Source organism: Venustampulla echinocandica (genome assembly GCF_003357145.1).
Source record: "Venustampulla echinocandica strain BP 5553 chromosome Unknown scaffold_1, whole genome shotgun sequence".
Taxonomy (NCBI): domain Eukaryota; kingdom Fungi; phylum Ascomycota; class Leotiomycetes; order Helotiales; family Pleuroascaceae; genus Venustampulla; species Venustampulla echinocandica.
In genome coordinates this window covers 2,670,603-2,693,231 of record NW_022474206.1, presented here as the reverse complement: position 1 = coordinate 2,693,231, position 22,629 = coordinate 2,670,603, and the positions used below count along the sequence as shown (strand labels likewise).

Sequence of the window (22,629 nt, the reverse complement as noted above, 5' to 3'; positions counted from 1 at the left end):
AGCTCTTGAAAGATAAGCGACAAGAAACCCAGCAACACGACCCATTGTCTAGTTAATGGCGCATCGAAATGCTTTTACCGTTGAGCCCATTCAATTATTGCGGAAGCTATTCAGCACTTGCCTATGGACTCGGAAGATATATGTGCATTATAGCTGTAGCTCGTCTGCCTGGAGATGTGCCCTAACAATACGATTACTTGCCACTTGTTGGGAAATATACCGCTGTGGAGAAAAATATAAAATACTGCCACACACGCCGATAAACAGCCTTGGCTACTACTAGCAGCAATTAATTTTCAATAAAGGCGTTTCTGCAGAGCTCAAACCCTACGATCCGTCCTCATCATGACAAAGAAATTCAAAGATGACATATACGGAGTTACAAGAGACCTACCTTGAGCGCCAACAGGCCGCCAAATTTCCACATATAAGCTATCGTTTTGGGATACGGATCGACGGCTTCTATACCGTGTCGATCTCCACAAATGGAAGCAGAATCCCTTCCTGGGACGCTGAGCTTCAACACAAGGCCATGCAGTTTGCGATTCTTCGTTATAATCGGTTTTCCTCTCTCGTTGCTGTTCCTCGAAATTGGGATATTTAGACGATCGCGAAAAGGGAAGAGAATCGACTGCTTTTTAGATACGTACTGTACATTTCCAGTATCAATTAGAAGTAAATGTAGTTGTTGTACAGACGTCGGAACAAGCTCTTGTGGGGCCGCTCGAGATGAAACATCTCTACGGCATACGGAGGTAGACAGACCCCCACTTACGACAGAGTAAATAACAACAATACACCCCGCCGCAAACCCCGCGGTGCAATTACAAAGCACCTACGTATAAAAGTTCCCAACCCTCATTTTTTCGCCCACTTCTCCATCCTCAATTTCCCATTGTGGTTTAAACCCGAATCTTTCAAGAATCAGGCCAATTGCCTCCAGAACTCTCCAAATTTACAAAATATGGCAGTACCTGCAGACCTCCCAAAGATGGAGTATCGCTTCCTAGGCCGCTCCGGGCTCCAAGTGTCTGCCATTTCGCTCGGAGGATGGCTCACGTACGGCGGCCATGTTGAGAATGGTACTTATTCGCAATTATTAGTGAGGAATGTCTGGCTGACGAGGACTTCTAGAGAATACATTCGCCTGCATGAAGGCCGCTTATGATGTTGGGGTAAATTTCTTCGATTGCGCGGAGGGGTATTCTGGCGGAGAGTCTGAGCGAGTTATGGGCCAGGCAATCAAGAAGTTTGGTTGGAAGCGGTGTGATTTGGTTGTTTCGACAAAAGTAAGCTGGCTCCAACTTGGTACGGTTGTGCGGTAATTTGTGATTCATGGACTGACTAGCAAATGTAGATTTACTGGGGACGAGCAAATGGCGAGACCGCAATCAACAACACTGGATTATCCCGAAAGCACATTATTGAGGGGGTGAATGCATCACTAGAGCGTTTAGAATTGGATTACGTTGATTTGATATACGCACATCGACCCGACAGGAACACGCCCATGGAAGAAACAGTGCGAGCGTTCAACCACATTATCAACACTGGAAAGGCTTTCTATTGGGGCACATCGGAGTGGGATGCAGATGAGATTGCACAAGCCTGGCGAGTCGCCGATAGACTTGGCCTCATCGGCCCGCTCATGGAGCAGCCTGCGTATAACATGGTTGTCAGAGAAAAGGTCGAGAAGGAATTCCAGCATCTTTACGAGGATGTGGGATTAGGCCTTACCACCTTTAGCCCGTTGAAGATTGGCATCCTGACTGGGAAATATAATGATGGGATCCCGAAGGATTCCAGATTGGGATCTAGTGATGATGCGTTTGTCAAGATGATGAATAAAAGGGTTGGCGATGAGACTTGGAAGAGGGACATTGAGACTGTTCGCAAGCTAAAGCCTGTTGCCGACAAGCTCGAGATTTCGCAAGCTAATCTGGCTATGGCTTGGGTGTTGAGGAATAAGAATGTTAGCTCGGCGATTACGGGGGCTAGTCGACCGGAGCAGGTCTATGAGAGCGTCAAGGCTTTGGCTGTTGTGGAGAAGTTGACGCCGGATATTATCAAGGAGATAGACGACATCTTGGGAAACAAGCCTGCTGCCATGGTGAGAAGATTTTAAATAAATGTAGCAAGACTAAGATAGAGAATATATAAAAAGTCCCTGTCTTGAGAATAACTCAATGGTTTGGCATTAACTGCGTGACTTTGTAAGACGAGTAACATGCGTTCGTAAATATATATACACTGGGAGTATTCCCCACCACCAAAGTGTTCTCATATATCGTTACCGACAAACTTATACATCAAAAGAACGACCATCGCTGTTGAGTAACCTCCCCGTTGATCCATACCTGTCCGAAGCTAAAACAGCCGTGCTAGGCCTGGGAATATGCGCACTGTTCTCCACCCGCGATCCCGCATGTTCGTCGTATCCAGGCGGATCACTCATCCTGTTTTGATCTCTCTCTGGACTCAACGTCCTCAGCTCGACGCCCTCCCCTTCTCGTATCTCGCGACTTGCACCACTTCCCTCTCCTCCGGTATCACCCCCGCCCCTCAAGCTCGACCGCTTCGAAGTAGGCACATAAGGGGGCGGCGCCATACCTCTCTCGTCAAGTCCTTCTAAGCTCCCCTCTTCCATATGCCCATTGCCACCCCCTCTCAACCTGAACCCAGACCCATTGTGATTTCGTGCTCTGCCTAGCCGTGTGCGGAAGCCTGCCACATCCTGTGCCAACGCCTGGCGACTGTGGGACTGTAGAAGGGCCGCTTTTCGCTTTTTCCTACGCCCGGCGTAGAGGAGAAAGACGCCGAAGAAAACGGCGGCGACAAGTGCTATGAGAAAGTAATAGTTGAAGACATGGGCGCCTTCATCGGTGATTGAGGGGTCGCCTGGAGGGATAGAAGGAGGGATTCCTGAATCATCCGGGGTTATGGGTGTTGTGGGGATAGCACCAGTACTGGTGTTGTTGGAGGATCTGGTTAGAGAGGTGGACGAAGCACTTGGGGATATAGTCAATGTTATGGGGACGGACCCTGATGGTGAGGGTTGATCGGTGAGTTGTGCGAGGGAGGATTCGGGTAGGACCATAGAAAGGAAGAGAAGTGTTGAGGAGAAGCGTAGTCGTGATTTTGTACATTGGCAGGCGTGTCTAGACCTCCATCGTCGGAATGCCATGTTGGCAACAGGCATGAAGAAGCGGAATCAGATATGTGCAATGAAGTCAGCGATTAAGCCGGTTTAAGCCAGTATATCGAAGTATCAAATAACTTAATGGACTGGTATGTCCTACAACGGCTTATCAGCAGGGCGTGTCGACACCCACTGCCCCTCCAAGCTGATGAATGATCCCATCCACGATCGCGGAGCAGGACCACGCCGTGGCCGCATGGGTGTATACTCCTTGAGGATGGAAAGCGAGGTCAACACGTGAGACAGCAACTCATGGCGAAAGAGACTATGTCATGATAAGCTGGGAGAATTGCGCTTTATCACAGAAGAAGCACGTCGATATGGTATCTGATTCCAGCGCCGGTCCTGCCGAATGTGGCCTCGGAGGGGGAGCACCTCCGACTCCGACATCCCGCTAATCGTACTCTTATCCGGGCGGGACTTTTCATAGCGCCGATGGCTGTCCAGTGTGAGGTTTGAGGTGCGAGGCAGAGGGACAGAGAAGAACGCCCTATCACGAGACCTGCTTTTGCTGCCATTCCCATCCTACCTTAAAAACTTCGGCTCCAAGAACCTAGCCAGGGCAGCTCTGTTCGGAATTCAATTCAACATGCCACGAGCAATCAGGGGTATTTGCTCTGCCTGGAACCCAGATTTTGCGGATCTCAAGGGCTGACATTGTCAGGTGTTCTTGTGGAATGTGACCCTTCCATCAAATCTATCATTATGAAGATAGACAGCGAGGACCATGCTTTCGTGGTAGAGGACCTTGATGATGGGACGCTGGTCATTAAAGAGAACATGTTATCGATATTGAAGATGAGACTCGATGAGGTAGGAACTGAGTGTCAAGTGCTACTAGACAAGAACAAGACTAATGACTGCGATACAGGCCCTTAAAGAGACACAACAACCACCGAGTGATTCGGGTTCTGATTAGAACTAGAAGGGTGCGGATTTGCTTGATGGGAATGGCCTGGGATAGGAAGAGATTCTGAGGTTGGCGTTGGGAAAATGGAGGCATGGGAGTTGTTGCAATAGGGCCCTAAATCAAGGCCTGGATTGGGAGCACTTCGGCAAGTCTTCTGCCATATAATGCCTCTAGATTAATGCATTGCCGCTAGCGAGTTTCCCTTGTCTTTCCATGATCTCTATTCAAGTGGTAGAGCCTTCCTCTGTGTGCTCCTATTTTACAGTAGTCCCGCTTCTCGATAGTTTATAGATAGCCCATCTATAATCCAAATATAGTCTAAGCATCCGGTGACACAGATGCCGAAGTTGTTTTTGGCAAAGTTTCCGCTGTTGAGCCTACGGGCACCGAGCCCAAAGGAACCTTCCGTCTAGGACGCTTCAACTCTTCCAGCGTAACCCCATCCAATTTTGTGATACCAACGACAGGTGGGTCTCCCTTCTTGACAAATTCATACATGCCTGGAAAGAGTACACAATTAGCATGCGTAGTGAGTGTTGGTATATGGTTGAAGACTAACCTGGCATCTTGTTCCCAGCCAACCGAAAAGCATCTCTGGCCACCTGTTCATGGACATCTCCTTTCAACTCGAAGATGACCTTGCTGACAGCAATCCTGGACGCCCAATGATCGAAAGAACCTTTTCCTTTACCCATACGAACCTGGTAAGAAGTTAGCTTCCCATCACTAGAACCTCGATGGTGTCGCTGCCTACCTCATTACCACTGCTATAAACACCAATACTCGCACAAACCCTCTTATACAATCGATACCGCATTCCCTTTAGGCGCACTTTGATAGCCTCCTCTCCGTTCTTCAATTGTAATGCGCTGACCCGGCGATGATGGTCGCTCATCCTGAGTCCGTAGTCGCCCCATACAATTGTTGTGCCTCTTGCAGACCCTCCAGTTGGTACACGAGGACGGCCTTTCCGTGATCGCTTCTTCTCCGGCGCCGTTGGTAGAAGCCAATTCCCCCCCTTCATGGCTGTACTGGAGAACGATCGGCAGGAGAGGGTGGCATTGTCTGAGCGACCTAGAGCCCACGGCGCCAGGCGGGTGTTAACTGGTCGTAATGGTCGGGATGATATTGAGAGTCTCTCGAAATGAGCGGCGAAGCTCGAAACGCTTCGGGAATTCATTGCGCAGGTGGGTTTGGCTGGCGCTCGAGATGAGGTCTATACTGCACAGATGTGCTTGAGATGCTCAAAAGTTCATGGCTACGGCGACCCGCAAGGAACCGAGCCTCCAGAATCCTTGATGCGTGGACTTAGACTCACAAATGACCCGCCAAACCAGGTCCTTGAAAGTTCTTGAAGTGCATAAGGACTTGAAATAAACTAAGTAATATCAAACCCACGAGGGATTTATATCTATAACTATCTTTGTTGGCTAAGCTAAAATATTATGTCCTAAAGTTCTAATAGCTTGCAATTTCTAGTGATCTCTGTGGCATTGACAGGGGTTTTGTCGGCAAATAGTCCTGCTCCGCCGTAATCCTTATCCCGTCGCGTAAAGTGATCGCGGTTTGTGAAAGTCGCGTTAACCTCATCGCCTTTCGGGAACCTTATCAAGCTGGCAACTCGACATGCTCACCTTCTTTTAATCGACGCCGATATCCTCTGGGTTTTGTAATCGATTTAGATTTTTCAGTTCCACAAGCCCAATATGTCTGCAGATATCAGGAACTTTTTTGGGGGCAAGACCTCTACGCCCATTCGAGGGAAGGAGACCAAGAAGGAACAAGATTCCAAGAAGAAACGCAGCAGTCAGTTTATAGACCCTTTTCGAGATACAGTTTAGTATATTAATCATTTCGCAGAAAGCCGCAAAATTATTGATGATAGTGATGATGATGAGCCAGCGTAGGCAATTCGAACCGTATCGTGGAGCATAAACTAAACTGTGACAGGCCCAAGACATCTACACCCAAGAAACCCGCCGCGAGGAAACCTGCGTATGCCTCCCTGATATGTGTTTGGCCTAGGAGCTAACTAGGATATTTAGACAGAAAGAGTCGCCAAAGGGGCAAGAAACCACCGCAGCCGATTATTTCGCATCCAGCAGCAAGTCCAAATCCAAACCGACCAAGCTATCACCGACAAAACCTATAGCCACCCCAAAAGCCGAAACCAATGGCCGATCGTCTGCTCGGAAGAAGGAGACAAAATCTTACAATGATAATGTAGATGACGATGACTTCGCTTTCTTAGATGATGATGTGGATGCTGGTGACGATATATTTGCGGCAGACGTCAAAAAGGGCCACAATCAGAAGGACGCATACGTCGAGAGCGATAGCCATGATGATCTTATAGTGAAACCCAAAAAAACTGTGGCGAAGGGGAAAACACCGGCATCTAAAAAGAATGGCGACATTGAAATGCAGGATGTAAACGATTCCTTCGTAATGGTGGATGGTAGTGATGATGCTATGGTCGTTGATAAGCGCTCTAGGACAGCTGGTGGTAAGAAGAGAAAGTCCGTGGACCTGGAATCCGAGGATGAGGAGGATGCATACAACATAAAATCTGTCAAGGGCAAGTCCGCGAAACAACCACCTGCAAAGAAACCTCGTGCCCAGCCAAAGAAGTCAGATACAGCAGAGAGCTCGTCAATACAGGCGATTCTTGACAGCATCCCAACCGTACGGCCGCCCACTCCTCCACCAAAAGATCCCGATGCGAAGTTCGATTGGCGAAAGGCTGGCCAAGGTGGTGGAAATGCTGGGCCGCCTCCTGCAGCAGGCTCAAAGGAAATACCTGTCGGGCATGAAAATTGCTTAGCTGGGTTGATTTTCGTGTTCACCGGTCTGTTGGAAACCCTCAGCAGAGAGGAGGGCCAAGAGCTTGTAAAGCGATATGGGGGTAAGGTCACCGGCCAACCAAGCAGCAAGACAAGTTACATTGTTCTTGGGTCAGATGCGGGCCCATCCAAATTAAGGAAGATTAAGGATCTTGGTCTCAAGACAATCAATGAAGATGGATTATTCGTATTGATCTCATCAATGCCTGCAAATGGGGGGGATGGCAAGGCGGCGGAGAAGAATTTGGAAAAGAAAAAGGCAGATATGGATAAGATTAAGAAAGATGCTGAAGAAATGGAAATGGAAGAGCGACGAAAGGCTGATGAGGCTGAAAAGGCTAGGAAAGCCGCTGAGAAGCTTGCTGCTTCAAAAGGATCCACTGCTAGACCTCCGCCTCCCCCCGCTGCCCCTCCAAATTCACAGCTATGGACCACCAAATATGCACCCTCCCAGATAAACCAAATATGTGGCAACAAAATTCAAGTTGAGAGGATTATGTCCTGGCTTAGAGGTTGGCCCGTGGCGCACAAGTACAACTTTCAGAAGAAAGGCCCGGAAGGTCTTGGCGGGTATCGAGCAATCATCATCCACGGGCCCCCAGGTATTGGGAAAACTACCGCCGCGCATCTAGCTGCCAAACTTGCCGGATATGATATCTTGGAAAGTAATGCTAGTGATACCCGAAGCAAGAAGCTGGTCGAAAACGGTCTAGGCGAAGTGCTGAACAATACTTCTTTGCGTGGATACTTTGCAGGTCATGGGAAAGCGGTAGATGTCGAAAAGAAGAAAATCGTCCTGATTATGGACGAAGTTGACGGCATGTCTGCTGGAGATCGAGGAGGCGTTGGGGCGCTAGCTAAGGTCTGCAAAACGACCGATATCCCTATCATTCTGATCTGCAACGAACGAAAGTTGCAGAAGATGAAGCCATTCGACTTTGTGACATATGACATTATGTTTAAGCGACCAACGGTAGATCAAGTTCGATCGCGGATTGCCACGATCTGCCACAGAGAGGGTCTGAAGCTTCCAATGAACGTTATTGATGCTCTGATTGAGGGTAGCAATAAGGACATTCGGCAAATTATCAATATGATTTCCACAGCGAAACTTGATCAGGCGTCCATGGACTTTGATCAAGGGAAGTCTATGTCCAAAGCTTGGGAGAAATCCGTGGTCTTGAAGCCGTGGGACATCTGCCACAAGCTCCTAGGGGGTGGAATGTTTGCTCCGGCGAGTAAGGCCACCCTCAACGATAAGATTGAGCTTTATTTCAATGACCATGAAAAGAGTTTCTTGATGGTCCAAGAGAACTATCTGAATACCAAGCCGATACTTGCCAACAACCTCACCGGGCGAGAATACAAACTCAAGGCACTCCAGCTCGCTGACCAGGCTGCCGAGAGCATCAGTGATGGGGATTTGGTCGACCGCATGATCCATGGCTCCCAACAACAATGGAGCTTAATGCCAACCCATGCAGTATTCAGCACTGTTAGACCCGCTAGCTTTATATCTGGCCTCATGACTGGTCACACTCAATTCACACAATGGCTTGGTAATAACAGCAAGCATGGCAAACTTGTTAGATATGTAAAGGAGATACAGTCACACATGCGCCTAAGGACGTCCGGCGATCGTCATGAAATCCGTCAGCAGTACCTGCCTGTTCTTTGGACCCGGTTAATCAGGCGACTTGAGCTTGAGGGGAAATCGTCTGTTGATGATGTGATTGATCTCATGGACAGCTATTTCTTGACAAAGGATGACTTCGATTATATCATGGAGCTTGGCCTAGGGCCGCAGGACCAGGATAGTGTAAAGATTGACACCCAAGCCAAGGCTACTTTCACAAGATTGTGAGTAAAGGAACCCCCCTTTGTAGAGTCATGCTAATAACTACAAGATATAACCAACGATCCCACCCCATGCCGTTCATGAAAGCTAGTAACGTCGTTGCTCCCTCAGCGAAGCTCAAGTCCGAAAAGCCTGATCTTGAAGAGGCTCTTGATGAAGACGACGAACCTGAAGCTGCAGCTGATCCCGAACCCAAAGACGAAGACGAGGACATCGAGGATCTATTGAAGAAGGACAAATTCATCAAGAAACCAAAGCCGGCCAAGAAGGCAGCAGCTGCGAAGAAACCCGCAAAGAAGAAAGCTGCGAAGGATGATGACGATATGGATCTAGAAGATGACTCCGAGGAGGATGTTAAGCCGAAAAGGGGGAGGGCGAAGGCGAAGGCCGCGCCTAGCAAGGGGAAAGCAAAGAAGTGACAAGGGGTAAAACGGAATCGGGTACGTGTATGATGAGGTTACGCGTTGCATTAGTATCTCATATTGCTGAGCTCCTACATTTAATTAAAAAGAGAGCCGACCTCTCGTTGAAATTTAACGCCAATTTTTGGACATTCTTCCAAACTGTAGAAGATCCAGAGCTACCTATAGGTACGCTTTGGCTATCTCGTGCCTTTCTTCCCCTAACATACACCCCAAATAGAGACCCTGGTACTAGTTCACTAGCAACGAGCAGGCAAGACCAGGATATTATTTTATTTTCTATCATCCCAATTACATCGAGCTCGCAAACTTTCCTTCATATCTTTCTTCTATTAGTCTCTACAGGTTTTCTCACCTAACAACTCTAAACATACCTCCCCCTTTAAGTGCCGAACTTCCCGTGTACCTAGGTCGTCATTCATGTACATCAGCACCAGTGCTTCCTCTTCAGCGTCTAACAAACATGCGATCCACAGAACACCTAATACATTCCAACTACTCCTCCATGTCCAGCCCCGGCCTGATGACCGGCTGAGGAGGGTAACTAGGCGGTGAGCATCTAGTATTTACTAGTATTCGTAGGCAGTATAGACATTTATTGTTGAGCAGATGGGACGCTTAATGCTAGGTAGGGTGATAGGTGCCAGGCGGGTTGGAGCGGAAGTACGAGGTGTGTAGAAAGGAGCCGAGAGATATAGGTACCTATATATAGCAACATAGCTCAAATTCTAGATAGGGGGCTGTTTTAAAAAGAGAATTAGGAATGCGATTTAGATTAGAGGACACTACACAAGGTAGGCTGGCTAGCTAGGTACGCTGACAGTGATGGGGTTAGAGGTTTAGAGTAGGATTTGATCCCTGGTCATACGTAGTTGATTAATGGTCTCCAAGGCGGAAACCGGGCTTTTCAAGGCAGATATATGTATTTGAGTCGGTTTTCTTTCTATTCTGTATACTCCCACTAGACCAAGGAAACAATAGGCCTACGACTTAACAGCATGAGCCAGGTAGTTAGTCACACAGGGTTTGGGCCCCTTAGCATAAGTCTAAAGCGGTGCATTTCTAGTGCGATGGTACAGCGAATATGTGATTTCCCTCGTTCCATCCCTTCCATTCTTTATACAGGAGTGAAATCCAGCAGCCGGTCGTCCTATGCCAGAAACAAAGAAACAAACGAGAAGTTTTATCCATCCGTGCCAACAGCCAGCTGCCTGCCTCGCTGCTGCCTTCAGGGTAATGCAGGTAATATAACAGAATAAACAAAAGCAGATAACACCAATCCCCTGTTAGTATTGTCGATGCAATAGTTTTCGACCAGAGCATAACGCCATATTAAGCCCTTTTCATTAATGTTCATATCCTGCTCCACGTTGCCAAGGACTTCATTTAGGTCAGCTTTAGTTCGATACAATAAAAAAAAAAGAGGGGGTTGATGGTCTTACCTGGCAGTATTTTGTGGTCTATATCCCCCCGCTGGGCTGGCATTATTCTGTGACCTGTAGCCCACCGACAGATTCGATGTTGAGTTGTTGCTATCCCGGTACGGGGCCGGCGATACATTGTTCGACCTGTTTGCAGGATCCTGGAAACTGTGAGGGCCGCCACGGCTACCCGCCGGGAAGAGAGGCACAGATGGATCAACTGGGGAGTGAGGAGGCTCCCGATAATGGGCACCAGAATTCGCCGTGGATGGGGGAAGGGGCATATTTGCTGGATGTCGCATAGAGTCTGACGACCACGACTCATTGTCATCATCTAAATCTAGATTATGCTTGTATCCACCCTTCACATCCCCGCGCGCTGTGGCACCCAGAGCATCAAGCTCAGTGTTCAGCGCAGTTTGAGATTTGATGAATGAAGCACGGTCATCGCTCATTGGCTGGTACCGGGTATCGGGGTTCTTCCGGACGAAAGCGTAGATGGTGGCGATTAACACAAGGATAAGGAGAACGAGAGAGAAGATCGCGTTGATAATGAAGAAAGCGACACCCATGACTCCGGTCACCAAGCCTGGTTGGTTGAAGACGTTGCTGAAGAACAGGAGGAAGATGGCATTCACCAAGTTAACTGCGCAGATGGCAATATTAAAGGTATTCGTGCTCTTGTCCATCCAAGGCCGAATGACGCTGGCTCCGATCAAGGCACCGGCTTCGATCAGGAGCAGGGCGATGGCCTGGACCGTGCCATTCTTCTGCCCAAAGGCAATAAACATTCCCTTGATCAGAATATAGACCAAGAACGGGAGGATGAAGTAGTAGGCTGTTGCTCTGAATTGGACGTAGAGGAACCCCCACTTGTTCAATGCGGCAGGGTCCGAATACAAGATGTAGGCGGGGTTCTTGTGCATATCAACCGAGCGTTTTGCGATACGGACGACCTTCATTGCTGCCCAGGCAAGGGTGCCAGTCATGCCGAAGAAGAAGAAGATGGCGAGGACCACCTCGGCCGGAGAATCGACCTGGGTGAATTCCCACAAGCACAGAATAGTCATCTGGGGATAGCCAATAAGGACCATTCGGAACATGATGCCCTTCAGCACGGTGAACCAGCCATTGCGGAAGTCTAAGAATTTGTCGCTCTTCATCCACTTCATCCGAACCGCAAGTTCGCAGAATCCCTTGAACATGGCCACAAATATGATGGTGAAGACGATGAAGATACAAAAGAAAGCAAGACCCATTAGAAATATGTTTGTGGATTCAATCTTCGCTCTAAATGCGACCCGCTTGATGCCGGAAACAACATACGAGCCTGCAGCGGTGGGGTCGGCCTCCGCGCGAGACACGAGCTGCTGATGAGCGCGTGTCAGCAGCTGGATGGTCTTCTCCACGGAGCGCTTTCCAATCTCTGCCACGGAGCGTTTCTGAACCTGTACGGATGTAGTCGTGAGGCTATTGAGCAGTGTGGCGGGCGTCCCCCCGGTGGATTTCTGATACCAGGTGGCAATCTTCTGCATGAACTTCACGTTGATGATACCCATGGTCCAGTCGAAATTTTGAGTCCAGGATTGGACGATGGGCGGAAGCTTGATGGCACACAAACCTACGATCGCCTGGGCCTGGAAGTAGCCAAAGAGGGACAGCGCATTCGCGGCCACATGTGCGGCGGTGTTCGAGTGACCCAACCCGGAGGTGACCGCCGAGGCCACCAGAGCCAAGCCCGCAATCACTGCCGTCGCCCAGCCCACGCCCTTCTGATCGACGGTTTGCCCGTTGGACAAGCTGGCTTCCACGCAAGCCAGCGTGGTGCCGGGATTAGCGGTGGAGTTGATCAGGACCCTGACGGTGGCATCGAGATCGGGGACGCCATAGGCGATTCCTGGAATCCGATCGATCACGTCCTGGTCCAGCTGGAGGTTGGAATTGATATCCAGTTGTCCGGTCGACATGGGGCACAATCCGGTCATGCCTTTCATCGTACAGGGATCGATGGTCTGCTTGATGGCTGAGAACCCGTAGACTCTCACCTCGATACCGAACGCCACATTGCCCTGGATCGACGAGACGCCGACGATATCGAAGGTAATTGTTCTGTTATCGGGGGTGAAGATGACGTTGAATAAGCTGGCGGTGAAGCTCGAGTTGCCCTGGCAGGCGTTTAGGGACTTGGACTCGATTAATTTGAGGGAGGAAGCGGTTGAAAGGAGGGAGAGAAAAGAGGTCAGGAAGAGAAAGGGCGAAATTAATATTGAGGACCGCATGATGGCGGTGATGTGTATGTGACGATAGAAGACGCCGTCGGGGGGGCGCGAGGATTAGGATGGCAGTCGGGTCGAGCTGAGTTGCGTTGTGTCCCCGTCCTCCCGATCAACAAAGGGTGAGGTTCCTGGATACGGATACCAGGGGGCGTTGGTGTTGGTGTGCCGCCGGCAGGACTCGAGAATCAGAGGCTCCCACGGATATATTATTTGGTCGCGACGAGGTTGAGTGGTAAGAAAGAGCTCGCTGAGCCGCGGATGGTGAACATGTAGGGTCGAGAGGTTGGGCTGGGGGCGATGGAATGACGGGATGGCCGATCGATCGCTGGTGAAGCCGCGTGTAATGACGAGCACGTTGGGGTTTGGGGGGGAGGCTGGAGCGACAGGAATGCGATATTCGCAAAGGGGTGAGGGATCCAGCTCACAGAACGAGTGACTGCGATGCTCGAGGGCGAAAGCGTGAAATGGCGAGGGCGAGGATGAGGGTGAGGGTGTCGATGTTTATGTGTTTGGCGGTTGGTGAAGGGAAGGGCTTCGCTGCGAAGGGGGAGGCGGATGACAGACAGGTAGTTGACAGGAGTTTGACTGCGGAGGGCGAAGGGGGGATGCAGTGGGTGGTGGAAGCAAGCGTCTGACCACCGGGGGGATGCTGAAGGAGGCTGTGTAGGCTGATGAGTAGGTACGGAGGTACTGTAGGTACGAGGAGTGAGGGAGGAGTAGTAGCGGGTACTCCTCCGTAGCACACACCCAGCACCCAGCACCCAGCACCTAGGAGCACCTAGGAGCACCCAAGCGGCACCCAAGCAGCACCCAAGCAGGGCTAGTAGGACCGCAGCATTACATTATTATTACATTACATTACGCGGTAGAGGTAGAGGTAGAGGTAGAGGTAGAGGTAGAGGTAGAGGTAGAGGTAGAGGTAGAGGTAGAGGTAGAGGTAGAGGTAGAGAGGTACGTATCTGACCCTGACCTTGGTTACTTCGTACTCGGACTGTAGGCCAATTTTGGGAGGTGTACGTGTACGTCGGCCGGTAGCGGGAGGTACAGGCATAAATACCAATACCAATGCAGGGGAAGTGGTGTACGGTGTACAGTACTTCGCCAGATCGCAATTTATTTTACTCCTACTCCTACAGTACGATTTAACTTTTAACTTTAATTCGGCCAAGAATACAGTACGGGGAACCATACCAAGCATGCGATTGAAAAGCGCACCCGTGACCCTCCCCTCCCCCCTCCAGCACCACGCTCACGTGCCCTGCCGCAAACAGCGTGTCGGGGATTCCTTCAGCTTCAGCTGCGTCGCAATGAGTGGCCACGGGTGCTGGCCACAAAACGGTCGAACTGGCCCAGCTAACGAGTACTTCCTCCCAGCAATTGCCCAGTCACTACGAAGGAGTATTATTTATTGCCTCGTACTCGGAGTGAGACAGCCGTGTTGGAGAAGAGTAATAATAACCAAACGTCTCGTATTCCGCTGACAAGCCGCCGGAGCCACTCACTACTCGACCACGGCGCTGGCCAGCGGCTACCAAGCACGCGGCGATTACGCAGTCGTCGTGTTTTTAAGATTTCGACAACTACAAGGACGGGGTATTTTGTAGCAAGTCCAATAAATATCCAACCATCAATCAATAATCATCATGTGCCGAGCTGGTTAACGGTCCCGCGCTGTTCCATATTATTGCGCGTCGTGTCTCAGGTACAGAGTACATACTCCCAAGTACGAGTAAGTGCCTGCTACCAAGTACCTAGTACCTGGTGCCCAGTACTCGGTACTGTACCAAGAATCCCCTTGCGGACTCGGCGCGCCAGGACCCTCTGTTTGCGCCGGAGGACTCGCACGAAGCGAGTACAATTTGCGAAGCACTCGTGTTTTATTAGCAGATAGTAGTAGATAGCAGTAGATATTCGTACTTATTGGTAGTACTGTAGTCGTGTTGTTTGAGGTCTTTTTGCATCTCTTTGCGTGCACAGCCTCGAGTGTTCTGATCTCTCCGCCTGTTCACCTTCCCTTTCCTTTCCATAATTAATATCCAGTACCAAACCCCACTCCATAGGATGGGAAAAGTCGCCGTTTCCGGCTGGACCCTTTCTTCCCGTTTTATCCTCCTTTCCTTAAGAGTCCCTATGTGACACTAACACTGTGACCTTTCATGCGTTGACCCAGGGCCCAGATTGCAGATGGAAGACGTCACTGTCCCCGGCCCGTCCTACTACTTCGTACGTACTCAAACTTGGATCGACGCTGCTGAAGCAAACCTTGTCTCAGGACCCATCACCCGCCGAGATGTAACGAGCTGCTGGTCAAATCAGATGCAAAATGTTTTGCAAATCCAATTGAACCAGAGCAGAACAAAAGTGCACAGATGGACAAACTTTGGTGAGCTGGGGGCTGGAGCCCATCTCATTTCTTATTTCTTGCACCTGGTTATTATTGTCCATGTCGATCTATCGAGTTGAATGCGTAACATTGCCACCCGCCTATTTTTAGATCCCACACAATCTGGTCACGGGACTTTGTACGTGACCTGCAGTAATATCACGTGATCATATCATTTCCGTTTTGCCACTATAGCTGAAAAGGATAGACGGGAAGAATTGTTTTTACCAAAATGAATTGCCGTAGAAGCCATTCATCTCTTAACTCACGTTGTTCTACTTCTCTGCTTCAATGGTCGGCAGGCTATAGAATCCGGTAGCAAAACGGTACTCGTCGGCCGGGTTAGCCGAGTCTTCTCCGTACCGCAAGAAACATGCCGTAAAGAAGCTTCGTCCGAGAATCTCTCTGTTGGACGCGAACCTCTATTACTACGATTCCAATCAATATATCCTCTCCTTATAGAGAACCTCCAGAGAAAGTCTGAGCCTGGCAAGCAAGAAGTTGAAACAACTGCAGCTATCCGGAAGCCGAAATTGAACCGCCCAGTCCTGTCTCCGGACCCTGAAGCCGTACGGCGACGATACTGTACTTTATATCTGTACCACATCATGTCAAAATCAATTGGCGCTTTGCCGCGCCTGGCTATGGGCGTCAAGGCCGTTCTCCGACCAGCTCAGCACTGTCACGCAAGGGCATTCTCGGCGGCTTCACGGTGCCGTACAGATGGTGTTTACAAGGAGCTTACCTCAATGCGAATAAAACTACCTTTTATTGAAGCACTTAAACGGCAACAACAACAGGGCGAAAAGAGTGATACCCCGCCTATTTCAACAGAGAAAGGTCCAAGAGATTTGGCTCCCAAATCCATGTCTGATAGCTACCACAAACTTGTAAGTCACATGATCATAGCCATCTTGGTCTTCACTGACACAGCTCCAGATATTACCCTTGGCTAGAGATCCGTGGTTGCTAGACTCATATATCAACTCCTCGGGTCATATTAGGCTGGGAACTCTGTTTATGGACCTTGATGCTCTCGCCGGGGTGATTGCTTACAAGCATACGGGTGACTCGGTCATGACCGTTACTGCAGCAGTGGATCGGATTACACTCAAACGTCCATTGAACACAATATGTGATCTTGAACTCAGTGGCCAAGTAACGTTTGCAACGGGGAGAAGTAGCATGGAAGTATCGTTGCAAGTTGCAAAAGCACCTGAAGAAGGCCAAACAGTCAAAGAAGACGATGTCTTAATGACTTGCGCCTTCACCATGGTAAGTAAATCCCCATTATCTACTCCTCGCCAAGCCAAATAACTAATAAACTACTCAAGGTATCTCTAGACCCAGCTACTAAAAAATCTGTAGCAATCAGTCCCCTCAAAACCAACACCCCCGAAGAAAAGCGGATCTTTACGCAAGGCCAGAAAAACTACGATCTGAAGAAGGCAGCTGGCAAGCTTGCGCTGAGAAAGCAAACTCCCAACGACGAGGAATCAGACTTGATCCATGCCCTTTGGCTTCAACAACTCACCTGGCACGACCCAAGTACCAGTGCCCGGAAACCCAGCAATTCACTTTCTATGGCTAGCACACAGATCCAATCCGTGCAGATAATGCAACCTCAATAGTAAGTTTACTCTTTTCTCATACTAGCATTCCATTCGTTCTACAAGCACTCTCATGCCATTTCCTAAACTACAATCAATATCGTTCACCCCCGGCTACGGTTTCCTAATAAATCCTACCACACATACTAACACCCACTCACCAGCCGCAACCGCCACAACTTCATGATCTTCGGCGGGTTCCTCCTAAAATCTACGTTTGAGCTCGCTTTCACGTGCGCCTCCGCAATGTCGCACTCTCGCCCCAAATTCATCGCCCTCGACCCCTCCACCTTCGAGAACCCCGTCCCGGTAGGCTCAGTGCTGTACCTCACCGCCACTGTAGCCTATTCAGATTCGCCGCTCCTGTCCCCATCCTCGGGATTCAGCCAGAAAAAAATGAGTCCTGAGGGGTCTACAAGAGTGCAGATCAGGGTTGAGAGTAAGGTGAAAAGCATGGAGCATGATGGGGAGACGAAACCTACAGGACTTTTTAGTACGTATTTGAAATTTCCTCGATTTGGCACACCCAAATTCCTTCTTTTGCCTGTCATCAATACAGTATGCCCCCTATTATCCACCCCCCAACACGAGAGCTTCTCAGCCGTCAAGACAGCTGCTTCCGCCGTGCCTCTCCTAGCGCGGACATTAGAGCCTCAGGACATTGTGCTGGGAGTGTCAATAACACCTAGTTGGTGCTGCTAATGCCCCAACCAGCCGCCTTGCAATTGTTGTGAATTGGCATGCGGAGACAAGAAACACAATATGTTTTGCTGGCTATTGTTCGTATCGCGCGACCCAGATGGGCAATTTACGCACGAACTTGCAAAATACCCAGACGCCGTCCTTGAAGTAGCCTACAAAGGACCCCTTAGGAAGGGCTATCTTGTGAGGATTGACCATATCAGATTACACATATTTGTCAAGTTGAAGACTGCTGTCGATTTACACCCCTCCTCTCAAGTGAAGGAAGGGCCTCTTTGGTTTAGCCTATCTAGAGAGGGGACAAGACCCCAATATCAAATGGTATTAAACTGTAGGCGCCGAAGAGAAGCAGCATGGTGTTCACTTTTTGTCCCTTGTCATCTTTTGTCTTTTGTTCTTACTCGTCACGTTTGTGTATTCTATCCTGGTCTATCCCATATCTCTTATCTAATCTATCCCTATTCCACCTGCCCTCGCTAGACTCAACGCCTTCCTCGGAAGCTAACGATCTTGACCGTGCAGATTATACGTTCGAAGTTAAACGCGATGTAAAAGTTATACCCGAAACATACGCTGAGTTCATGATGTTCCTTGAAGCGAGACGCCGGTATTTAGTGCTTAGTAGTGAAAGTGAAGGAGAGGCCGCGGAGGGAAAGGGTGGGGTCCTGGAGTAAGGAGGTGTTGGGAAGCGCGCGAGGAATGTTAAAGCTTTCGCTGTATAAAACTTGGAATATCGCACCATGCAATGTATCAATTCAAATAGAACGATGGGAAGCACCGCTAAATGGTGCCCCACAATTGCGTGACATAGCGTCATCTTTAAGGTATATCGAGAGAGCTTGTTTTTGCATTCCACACCCCCACGGGAAATCTAGCGCGTGGACGCCCCGTCCCATACTTCTTTGTCCGTCTCTAGATCAGCCCATCCCCCTTTTGGCGTAATAAGGTTTGGACTAGCCGTTGCAGCTTTATCCACAATGCCTCAATGCCACATGCCCTGCATGTGCACAATCCCATTCCATACGAGGTCAGGATCCTCGGGTGGTATCGTTTCTGTAGGAGGAGCACTAGGCGGGGAAGTGTAGTAGGGTACCCAGGGGGGTAGTTCTTTGTAGAATGACTTTTCTTTATCTTACTGTACCAATCCTTTATTCAAAAGAAGGCACAGGTCTTTGAGAACCTTCAAAGAAGCCAGGGTTCCATTGAGCAACTTGACTTGTCGGCGATGCCGACTATTGAGAGGTGCGATGCATAGACAATGATACCACATGGCTGACCACTTGATTGAGTTTAGTAACTTTATCAAGGCGTTGATAGTGCTGTAGGGATAGACCAAGATCCAACGGGCACTTAGTACTGAACTCAAAGGCTTCGCAAGGGGTTCTATTATGAGATAGACCTTGTGATAAAGCTTCTTTGTGATCGGCCGCTATTTGTGGGATACAGTTCTTTGACACATAAAGGTTCTTTGGATGACAACTTTTTATATAAACACCACTAAGGGATTAGGTAAAGGAAAGACATTGGATATAAGCGTATGCATAGATTCTTTCACATTTTCCTTTGTGGAGTGTCAAGGGAAGTGATCTAAAGTACCTCCTCCGATGTCATCGGATAATTGCTTCTCTAAGTTAACACGCAGCGGAGGGTCGTTACCTACGAGAATTACAGGGGAGGGAAAGGGGGTGGGTTGAAGTTGACCTAGATGATGTTCGATTTTGCTTCAAAATTTGGTAGAAGCAATTGTACATATCTTGACCACTATACACTAGCAAGGTAGGCATATAACCTCATCTAAATACCAATCACAAGTAGCTCAGATACACACCAAGCGCCATGCTCATCTACAAACAAACTCGCACCGTTCGTTGGCTTTCCATTTCCTTTGCCCCCCAGTTCCCAACATTTCCCCCGTATCGCCGAATATATTTCCTGAATAAACCATATCCCAACTGAAAGTAAATACATAAATCAAAAATCCGCCCAGTTAGAATTCCACGGCTGATTAGTCTTTTTCCCATCCTGCCCATGCTTATAATTACTAGCCAGCTCCTCCTCATCAACACCACAATGCATTTCCCCATCCCGCCCAGTAAACCATCCCAAGCCATACGTCTTCCCAATCCCCACCAACCGTTTAACCATATCATCGTTATTCATCTTCTCCGTGCCTACGAAATCGTAAAGCATCTTGGACTGATGAATGAATGCCAAGACTGAAGATATGGTGTTGGGCTGACGAGGGAGAAACGCGTGGCGACGCCGCCAGTAGACAAAAGCTGCGACGAAGCAGAGGAAAGTTAGGATTCCCATTGCGAGGCTGAAGGATATCCAAAACGAAAGGAATGTCTCTTCGCCAGCATTTATGCCTGCTCTATGCCCGGCAGCATTGTCTGATGGTGGATTTTTAGCAAAGTCTATACCTGATACGTTGCCGAAACTAGAGGCGCAGATGGTAAGGATCTCAGCAAGGACTGAGCCTAGACCTACCAGTGCGACGAGTAGATGGCCATTCACGAAGGCCCGGACGGGCACCCAACCGAATGCCATAGCTGTGTAGTCCAGCGTTAGGACCTTGGGCGACGCGTGGCGGTTAGAGAGTATATAGAAAGGCTCGATCATCCGGACGTCGGTCTCGAGGGTCCCCCAAGCTAATTTAATGCCGACGGCCACTACGGTCAGAAACCAGGGTGCCTTTTCAGTAAGGACATTTAAGTTGGACTGAAACAGGACTAGCGGAATCAAAAACATAAAAGACCCCATTCCGATGATGAACGGAATCCCAGCGATCAGACGTAGCATAAGCGGATGCGGATTCCCATGCCGCTTTTGTTGATCATATCTGTCCTTCTCCTCCTGCGTAAGGAGGTGTGTCTGGTCTGGGGCCAGCGAAGAGTTTCGAAGGGTATAGCGATGAGTCTTCAGTCTTTTGTGGATCTCATCTGGGCTCGCGGTATCCATGTCTTTGAAGTCCATCAGAATATGGCTTCTGTTGGCCATGGCAGCAATACCTGCAATACCCTTAACATCTGCAACCAAGCCAGATCGCCGTTTTTGAAGATGCCAGATAAGGGCGCATCCAAGGATAGCAATAAGCAGCAAAAAGGAGCTCAGAAGCCTCGACCAGACAGGGTCAATGTGAATCCACTTCAGACCGGCAGGATTCTTTTCTCGCAAACTGCGTTCCGGCTTAAGTTTGACAGATGCAGATATGAGGGTGGGTACGAGAGATACAGCCATTAGTGTTGCTAGTGATGAGATGGCTACCGCATAATGTTTAAATTGCAGGGCCCTGAGTGGGCGGAGGAAGCTGAAGAAGGTAATATAGTCGACGTTGATGGATTCCGCGGCGAGTGCACCTCCTTCCTTTGATAGCTGGTAATATGGCTCCAACCGCTTGACCTCAAAGTCTGTAACTTGCCACATGATGCCGTATGTGACAGCAATTAAAGTCGGCAAGTATTTGAAACAGAAATAATCCCAGGTCTTGAGATCTGTAGCTGCATGAAATTGGTAGAGCGGTTTGGCGAGCGATTTCTGAAGGACATATTCCTGGGCAGCAGCTAGGGTGACCGAGACTATGATGAGCGCCGTGAGATATGGCCAGCGCATAGAGAATGGCCGCCAGTTCGCTTGTGGATAGAATACTTCGGGCTTAACTGGTATAGTATCTCTACGAATTCCCTTCAACTTATCCACGTTATCAAAACTGATAGTACTCGAGGTTGCGCCTGCAACAGAACTTAAGTCCATAGGCACCACAGGCTCGTCATCGTCCTTCGATTCCTCTACAATAACTTCTATAATCTGCCCGCTTTTATTGGCCTCTAACTGAGCCAGGTCCCGCAAGTTGGGGGGTTCGGATAGATTTTTCGAGGGTCGAAGGGATAAGCTGCGCGAGAGTGTTAAGCTGCGCGAGAGCGTCATGCTACGTGAGAGCGTTGTGCTACGGGAGACTGACGGTGTGCTTGGCGTTGAAGGAGCGTTCGCTAGGAGATCGGCACTCGTGAGGGTGGCATAGGGTTTCAAGCCTTGTCCTAGCCCTCCTGTCAAGACACCATCTCTTTCCTGACGATGAACTTCTCGCCATTCGCTGTCACTCTGCGGGTTGAAAGGTCCAGTGAAGGAAGTGAGGTCAATGGGCGGGCCGCCAACATCATCGGACACCTCTTCCGGTACCGCGGCGTATCCAGTCTTATGCGGAATAAACGACATGGGCATCGCATTCTGCAATAAGCCCATATCCATCTCTTCGGTCTCTGGTATCGAGTCATGTCTCCCAGACAGTAACGAACTCTTCCTCCTTGTCGAATATTTACGAGAAGATTTTCTCCCCAATATGGACGGCCTCCTCTGAGTTTCTCCCGCGGATACCGGCTCGTAGGATCCACTTGAGCTTCGTGAGAATGGCAAGTAGCTTCTCGTCGAGGGGGATTGGGGGGAGATAGAGCCAGATGGAGAACCAACGCGGAGCACATCTGGCAGTACTGAAGATGGATATGCTCCGGCTGGAGAGCTGATTCGAAGGGAATCCGGTAACGAGGCTGATGCCCTTCGAAAACCAGAGCTATCAAATGATGGGTTCACCCCAGAGCCCTCGATGGATGATAACCGTATATGGCTCACATCGGCCTGTTCATCTGAAAAGGGCGAAGAGCCTAGTATGGGGGAAGGAAGAGAGACGATTGAATCACGATCGCCACGACCATTCGATATGGAGCTCAGTGCAGATACCGAAGAGAACTTGTGGTTCAAGGCTGGCCGATCGCTGGGATCACTTGACATCGAGCTGACCGCAGATACCGATGAAATTTTGTGGTTTAACGGGGGCCGGTTGTAGCTGTAACTTGAGCTATCCCACGGGGAGTCGGTCCCTCCGCCATAATTGGCCATCCCTTATACGTGATCGCCGAGGTCCTGATATACCACTATATTTCGCATGTACGCCTGGATAACGACGAAGTTCTCGATCGATTCTGTAGGAAGGAAAAGTATCAGTCTTATG

General features: G+C 49.3%; 8 protein-coding genes across 8 annotated transcripts; 4 read left to right on the top strand and 4 right to left on the bottom strand.

Annotated features, from left to right (window-relative positions):
- Nucleotides 1–964: 964 nt before the first annotated feature.
- BP5553_03419 (putative potassium channel beta subunit protein) lies at nt 965–2,125 on the top strand (the record flags this gene model as incomplete). Its single annotated transcript, XM_032012042.1, has 3 exons — nt 965–1,082; nt 1,135–1,289; nt 1,358–2,125. 3 exons carry the CDS (start codon nt 965–967, stop codon nt 2,123–2,125), a joined length of 1,041 nt encoding a protein of 346 aa, XP_031871735.1.
- Nucleotides 2,126–2,302: 177 nt separating this feature from the next.
- On the bottom strand, nt 2,303–3,184 carry BP5553_03418 (uncharacterized protein; the record flags this gene model as incomplete). Its single annotated transcript, XM_032012041.1, has 1 exon — nt 2,303–3,184. The coding sequence occupies one exon, from the start codon at nt 3,182–3,184 to the stop codon at nt 2,303–2,305; it is 882 nt and encodes a 293-aa protein (XP_031871734.1).
- Nucleotides 3,185–3,788: 604 nt separating this feature from the next.
- Nucleotides 3,789–4,118, top strand: BP5553_03417 (Uncharacterized protein; the record flags this gene model as incomplete). Its single annotated transcript, XM_032012040.1, has 3 exons — nt 3,789–3,807; nt 3,864–4,012; nt 4,071–4,118. 3 exons carry the CDS (start codon nt 3,789–3,791, stop codon nt 4,116–4,118), a joined length of 216 nt encoding a protein of 71 aa, XP_031871733.1.
- A 309-nt stretch (nt 4,119–4,427) lies between these two features.
- BP5553_03416 (uncharacterized protein) lies at nt 4,428–5,289 on the bottom strand (the record flags this gene model as incomplete). The annotated part of the gene is made up of 3 exons (XM_032012039.1): nt 4,428–4,609; nt 4,669–4,810; nt 4,864–5,289. 3 exons carry the CDS (start codon nt 5,287–5,289, stop codon nt 4,428–4,430), a joined length of 750 nt encoding a protein of 249 aa, XP_031871732.1.
- Nucleotides 5,290–5,815: 526 nt separating this feature from the next.
- On the top strand, nt 5,816–9,229 carry BP5553_03415 (uncharacterized protein; the record flags this gene model as incomplete). The annotated part of the gene is made up of 5 exons (XM_032012038.1): nt 5,816–5,915; nt 5,970–6,012; nt 6,060–6,104; nt 6,155–8,812; nt 8,860–9,229. 5 exons carry the CDS (start codon nt 5,816–5,818, stop codon nt 9,227–9,229), a joined length of 3,216 nt encoding a protein of 1,071 aa, XP_031871731.1.
- Nucleotides 9,230–10,578: 1,349 nt separating this feature from the next.
- BP5553_03414 (Uncharacterized protein) lies at nt 10,579–12,932 on the bottom strand (the record flags this gene model as incomplete). Its single annotated transcript, XM_032012037.1, has 2 exons — nt 10,579–10,612; nt 10,675–12,932. 2 exons carry the CDS (start codon nt 12,930–12,932, stop codon nt 10,579–10,581), a joined length of 2,292 nt encoding a protein of 763 aa, XP_031871730.1.
- A 2,988-nt stretch (nt 12,933–15,920) lies between these two features.
- On the top strand, nt 15,921–17,624 carry BP5553_03413 (Thioesterase ester dehydrase-isomerase; the record flags this gene model as incomplete). The annotated part of the gene is made up of 4 exons (XM_032012036.1): nt 15,921–16,202; nt 16,252–16,587; nt 16,647–16,942; nt 17,087–17,624. 4 exons carry the CDS (start codon nt 15,921–15,923, stop codon nt 17,622–17,624), a joined length of 1,452 nt encoding a protein of 483 aa, XP_031871729.1.
- Nucleotides 17,625–19,595: 1,971 nt separating this feature from the next.
- On the bottom strand, nt 19,596–22,517 carry BP5553_03412 (Uncharacterized protein; the record flags this gene model as incomplete). Its single annotated transcript, XM_032012035.1, has 1 exon — nt 19,596–22,517. One exon carries the CDS (start codon nt 22,515–22,517, stop codon nt 19,596–19,598), a length of 2,922 nt encoding a protein of 973 aa, XP_031871728.1.
- Nucleotides 22,518–22,629: the final 112 nt, after the last annotated feature.